This window comes from Carya illinoinensis, chromosome 7 (genome assembly GCF_018687715.1).
Source record: "Carya illinoinensis cultivar Pawnee chromosome 7, C.illinoinensisPawnee_v1, whole genome shotgun sequence".
NCBI lineage: Eukaryota > Viridiplantae > Streptophyta > Magnoliopsida > Fagales > Juglandaceae > Carya > Carya illinoinensis.
This window is the reverse complement of record NC_056758.1, coordinates 35,156,691-35,163,177: the sequence shown is the minus strand read 5'-3', so window position 1 is coordinate 35,163,177 and position 6,487 is coordinate 35,156,691. Positions and strand designations below refer to the sequence as shown.

At 35.3% G+C, this 6,487-nt stretch overlaps 1 protein-coding gene across 1 annotated transcript; it reads left to right on the top strand.

Moving 5' to 3' along the window:
- Window positions 1-402: 402 nt before the first annotated feature.
- LOC122316446 lies at window positions 403-2,573 on the top strand. The gene is made up of 3 exons (XM_043132966.1): window positions 403-992; window positions 1,112-1,212; window positions 1,844-2,573. Exons 1-3 carry the CDS (start codon window positions 466-468, stop codon window positions 2,479-2,481), a joined length of 1,266 nt encoding a protein of 421 aa, XP_042988900.1. The 5' UTR covers window positions 403-465; the 3' UTR covers window positions 2,482-2,573.
- The last annotated feature ends 3,914 nt before the right edge of the window (window positions 2,574-6,487 follow it).

Here is a 6,487-nt window from a genome sequence, read left to right as displayed (position 1 = left end):
TATTAACGTCAACAGCCATCATAAACTGATGTACTGACGAGCCCCCGGGTGAGACACAAAGCTGTAACCCTTTTTTTTTTTTTAAAAAAAAGAAAGAAAGAAAAGAAAAGACAACGCACAATTATACGTAAGAATATGCATGCATGAGTGCTCCTTTGCCGTCCAATTAGCAACAAGATGACCTGAAACACACGATGGACTTCCTCAAAATCGAACCAGTCAACTAGTAAACTGCTATTAATTTATTAGGCGGATAAGATGAAAATATTTTCGTTGTGTAAAGAGAAGTAAAGAAGTGAATATCAAAAGTAGAGAGGACTACGTGGAACAATAAATAAGGCAGACCGACTATTCCCACCCGCTTAATTTGCCTCCTTATTACTCTCGGATCCTCCCCCCCTTACGGCACCACGCTCATCTTTCGAAAATCGAAACCATCTCTCTCTCTCTCTCTCTCTCTCTCATATGAACGAGAGAGCTCGCTTTGCTTTACTTCTCTTCCATTTTCTTGGTTTGCTCTTTATGGCTCTCTTAACTTTCCTACCAGAGATCACCTCAGAATCCAAAAAACAAAAATCCAAACGCAAGCAGAAGCAGCAGAAACAACCATCTTCATGGGACCAAATTAAGAACCTCCTCACCTGCAAACAAATCGAAGGGACACAGGTGCACGACCCATCAAAGAACGCCACCGTCGCTGCTGGATACTCGAAGCTAGGGTCTTCTTGCAGCTCCATATGTAGCTTCCGGGACGTGGTTCATGGGAACACTAGGGTTGTTCACAGAGCTGATAACTCGCCCGAGAGTAGCACAGTCGGTCAGGAAACCGGGCTGCTCAGTCGTCGGAAAGCGGTCACCGGGTCGTCAACTCGGTCTGTATCAGGTTCAGCTAGATCCACCTGTGTATCAGCGTACTCTTCTTCTTCAAGAGGCATGCAATTCCGAAAGCTTTCTGGGTGTTACGAGTGTCACATGATCGTTGACCCCAGTCGGTGCGCATTGTTGTTGTTGTTGTTTTTTCTAACAATATCATTTCACAAATTCTTTTAACTTTGCATTAATGATCACGAAAAATATGGCAGAGAATTAAATTATATCGTTAATATATCAGGTACCCAACACCAAGGACCACTATCTGTGCTTGCTCTCAATGCGGGGAGGTCTTTCCGAAGGTTGAAAGCTTGGAGCTTCACCAAGCAGTTCGCCATGCTGGTAATAATATTTTTTAATTTCTTTTCCATATCATTTAATTTTAATTAGAAAAATTTCACCCTTACTATTGCATGTGCATATATACATATGATTTTCTTTTTATATTAATTTCACTCTTTCTGTCAATAAGTTTCTTTATTAATCAAAAAGAAAAAGGTATGTTTTCCTCTTTTCTGTTTACTACTCATGGGTAAAATCTAAAAAGCCTCTGCTATGAAATTCGAAACTCCAAGAGCGAAGCTGCTTGAATTATAGAAGAAATTAACACGAACTTAAGTGCACGATTTTGTAGATATCGTCGTAATTTTTGGCTTACATATTCTTTCCCACAGTGACTTTTGCTACAGCGGAGTAAAAAAAAATTCAAGAAACAATTTCCGTGAATCTTGCATGTCGAAAATCTTCTGCTTCTCCTTCTCTAGAGGACTTTATGCCAAATTAAGGTTGTAGGGGCCATTTTGTACACCCCACCAGCTGTTGCCTTATAACGATATTGAATAGCCTGTTTTAGTGAGCTGGCCCACCTTCATTGGTGGACACTGGACACTGAACCCATCCTATAACTTCAATATTTCATTTTCAAAGCGAGATTTATTTTTTCCTGGAGCCTGAGCCTCTAATTTCGGTACAGTATCGGAGCTGGGACCTGAAGATTCAGGTCGAAATATCGTGGAGATTATCTTCAAATCAAGCTGGCTCAAAAAGGACAATCCGATCTGCAAGATTGACCGGATACTGAAGGTCCAAAATACCGACAGCACTATTCAACGGTTCGAGGACTGTCGAGATGCGGTGAAGACCCGCGCGCTCAGCAGCACCAAGAAAAATCCTAGATGTGCAGCCGACGGGAATGAACTGTTGCGGTTCCACGGCACCACCTTATCATGCGCGCTCGGAGCACGGGGCTCCTCCAACTTGTGCAGCTCCATACCAACCTGTGGAGTCTGCACCGTCATTAGGCACGGGTTCGAAGGCAAAGGCGGTGAGTGCAAGGGAGTGTTGACCACTGCCAGCAGTGGTAGGGCGCACGACTCCATGCATTGTACGGACGGCCGCAGGGCCATCCTGGTCTGTCGAGTGATTGCTGGTAGAGTGAGGCGCATGGCGGATGATGCAGCCCCGGCGGAGGAGGACAACGTATCGGTTGGATCATACGATTCTGTTGCCGGTTGCTCGGGGATCTACTCCAATCTGGAGGAGCTTACCGTTTTTAATGCCAAGGCCATCCTGCCTTGTTTTGTAGTGATATACAGAGCTGTCCAATCTTGATTAACTTTAATTTTTTTCCAAGCTGTTTATTTGTTTTAAATCATAATTCTCGGTATTTTTCTCAGTCAAATATTTTTTACAATTCGTAGTAACATAGACTAAATATGTGATTCATGCTAAATTAATGTTAAGATTAACTTATTTAATAAAAAGTATTAGTCATTGATGATTGATAAATAAATAACAATAATAGTAATATGATTTTTGTTTTTAATGTTGCATCATAAAATAATAATTAAAAGATTGATGGATAAAACTTTTCTTATATTTAATACTATAAGGTTCACAAATTATATATACATTTCTCCAAATTGTATAAAATACTTTGATAACAAAGTTACATAGGATTGTAATTACAATGCATCTACTTTAATATTTGATTTTAGAGTAATGCTAAATATAAATCCTAAATAGACAAGTCACATATAATTTTTTTTTTAAAAGCAGATCTCACGAATAAATAATTATTTTTTTAAATACTTTTTAAAGGTGATGTCCACTTTTTTACAAATGCTTACTTGTGACTTGTCTATTTAAGATTTGTACAAATTATTTCTTTTATTTTACTCTTATACTTTCAAATTCTACATGACTTATCGAACGGTTAACAAACTTGTTGACCTTCTCTTTGCTTTGTGTTTGTATATGTAGTCTTGTTCTTATTTTTTAAGAATTTTGATTAGAGACTCTCTATGTTATGAACTATTTTTCCTATTTTGATCAAAGTATACGTTTAATATTCTTTTAACAATTAGATTTGGTGGTATGCATTTATTAGAAATAGGATTCTCTATCTAATTTTTTTTGTCAATCAACATTAAAAAAAAGATTCATATGTATCAATCAGAGACTGCCACATGGTAAGTTCCTATTCTTAACAAAAACTTACTGTTAAAAAAACAATCAAATACGTACCTATAACCTAGATCAAAGCAAACTATAACATGAGGGTGTTTGGTCAAAATGTCGTATATATGATATATATGTACATTCACACACCAAAGGAAGCGGGCTAAAATGAAAATTTTGGCTCTCCGTAAGTCCATCCGCGCTGTCAAATAAGTTTAAACTATGGAGGGGCACGTGAAATAATCTTAGCTAGGCCGATGAAAGTGTGGAAAATTGAAAAGCAGAAGAAGAGGGAAAGGAGGATGAGATTGCTTGACTTGGGAGTCTTGGACCAAACATCACTTGCAAATACAAGGCATTATATGTACACGTTGAGCAAGGTCTTATTTATAGAGGACTATGAAATTATAACTTATTCTAAAAATTTAAACTGATAAGAAAATGTAAATTTTATTGTTTATTTTATATCTTAACACTCACCCTCACATGTGGGCTAAACTTTTTCTCAATAAATAATTTAACATATAAAGTATTTAATTAAATGAGATAGAATATAGAGTCAGGGTTTAAACTCAAAACCTCTACTCGATCTGATACCATGTCAAACTATCACTTGTCTCAAATATTTAAATTAACGAGAATATGTATATTTTATTCTTTATTTTATATATTAACAATTACAGTGAAGTTATGACCGTGATAGTTGGGGGCACATGCTTGAGCATATATACTTGCACTCAGGGTTTCTCTTCTCATTGTTTGGATCCTGGGAAAATTGATTATTATATTCAGACCCAAAATACGATTGATTGCAAGTAGGAGACTTCCTGGTGCCTTTATCAAGGTAATCTCCAGATTACTGAAAATCTTACACATAATCCTAGATTCCTACATAGCTAGACACAACTGGAAACTCGGAAAAAACTTTTTTAAATTGCCCCGTTTAACATTCATCGATTTTTTTTCTAAAGATTTGAGATTTATTTCGTGCTCACTTTAAACTTTTAAAGTTACAGAACAATTGAAATTCTTTATCATTGCTGGGAGACTAATAGGGACGACTTTATGAGAGAAAAAATTACTATTTCATACATTCGATAATAAAATATTTCATTAATAAAAGATATATATTTACCAAATATTGTACAGACAAGTCTATATAATGGCTATTTTAGATATGTGCTAAACCCTCAACTCATGAATCTCGTGATCAACTAGTGTAGTTGTCTTTATAATTGTTGAACTCAAGATTTCAAGTTTCATGTGATTATAAATCTACACATGGATTTTGATGATAACAAATGAATTCAAAGAATAAAGAAGTCTCAAGCTCAAGTTGTCTACACAATGGAGTCAAGCACATCAAGGAAACAAGCATGAGCAAGAAGGGAACAAGTTCACATTAAAATTATAGAGTAATGTTGTAAATCTCTTCAAAATTCGAAATTAGGATTAATGCTCAAAATTAATATTTTATCATAAAGCATTAAAATACATTTTCCACATGTGCATGAATATTTTTGAAAATTAAATTTGAAAATTTTGAAAGATGATTGATTGTCATCTTTTGCATGTGCATGCCTTGATTAAAGGGTTGAACTTTGAAAATATTAAAGATGATTGATTGTCATCTTTCACATGTGCATGTTTTATTTGAATATTTTCAAAAGTGATTGATGCTTTTTTAGACTTATACAAAAAGTAAAAGATTAGGTTTGAATTTTTTGAAAATGAAAGTGTGCTCATTTTGTCATATGCCAAAAGTAAAAGATTAGGTTTGATTTTTTTGAAAAAGTGAATGATGTTGTCTTTGACAATTGAGAAAGAAGAACCTTTTATTTGAATTCTTTGAAAAAGTGAATGATGTTGTCTTTGACAATTGAAAAAGAAGAACCTTTTATTTGAATTTTTTGAAAAAGTGAATGATGTTGTCTTTGACATGTGAATCTTTTTAAATTTGAATATGAAGTCTCATATGCCTATAAATAGATCATTTGAGAGCTTCACATTCACAACACCAAGAGCATACAACATTCATTCAAAGCTTTCATTCTCTCTTCTCTAAACATTGAGCCTTAATCCTTGTTCATTTTGAGAGATATAGCTTGAGCTGTATTGTTTTTATTTCACTCGTTGAGGAGTGTTTTCTGATAACCTACCCACTATCAGCTTTTGTATCAGAAAAAGGGTGTGTATAACCCTTGTGTGTGTAGAAAGTATTCTACACAGGGAATAGTTGAATCACCACGTGTAAGGTGATTGCAAGTGTAGAGGGTGTTCTACACGGATCCTTTGTAGCGGTGTTGTTCAAAGGTGTAATAGGTTTCTATCTCCACCTGAAGGAGGTTGAATAGTGAATTTGGGAATCCTCAAGGGGTAGCTTGAGGCGAGGACGTAGGCAGTGGGGCCGAACCTCGTTAACATACTGAGTTTGCTTCTCTCTTACCCTTACTCCTTATATTTATTGTTATTTCATATTTTGTTTATATTTTATATTATATATTTGATTTATAATTGTTAATTTTTTTTAATACAACTCAATTCACCCCCCCTCTTGTGTTAGTCATCTGGGCAACAATTGGTATCAGAGCTAAGAGCTCTATTATAAGATTAACTATCTTTTGAGTTAAGATCTTATGGCTAACATTGCAGCTTCATTTGGTGAAGGTCAATCTAGTAGTCGGCCTCCACTCTTTTGTGGAGATAATTACTCATTCTGGAAAGTTAGAATGAGAATATTTCTTCAAGCTCAAGGTAGAGAAATATGGAAATGTATTGTAAATGGACCTTATATTCCAACAAAAGTGGTTGGTGGAGTAAAGGTCAAAAAGGAAGAAGAAGAGTTTGATCGTGAAGACGATAGACTTTATACTTTAAATTTAACTGCTATGAATTTATTATATAATGCTCTTAATGGAAATGAGTTTAATAGAATAATGAATTGCGCTACGGCAAAGGAAATTTGGGATAACTTGGAAGTAACTTATGAAGGAACTTCGCAAGTCAAGGAATCAAAAATTTATATTCTTACTCATGAATATGAAATGTTTAAGATGAATGATGATGAATCTATTTCTAGTATGCACACTCGTTTTACTAACATCATAAACAGCTTGACAGCTCTTGGCAAAGTTTATTCCAAGGTAGAGATAGTAAG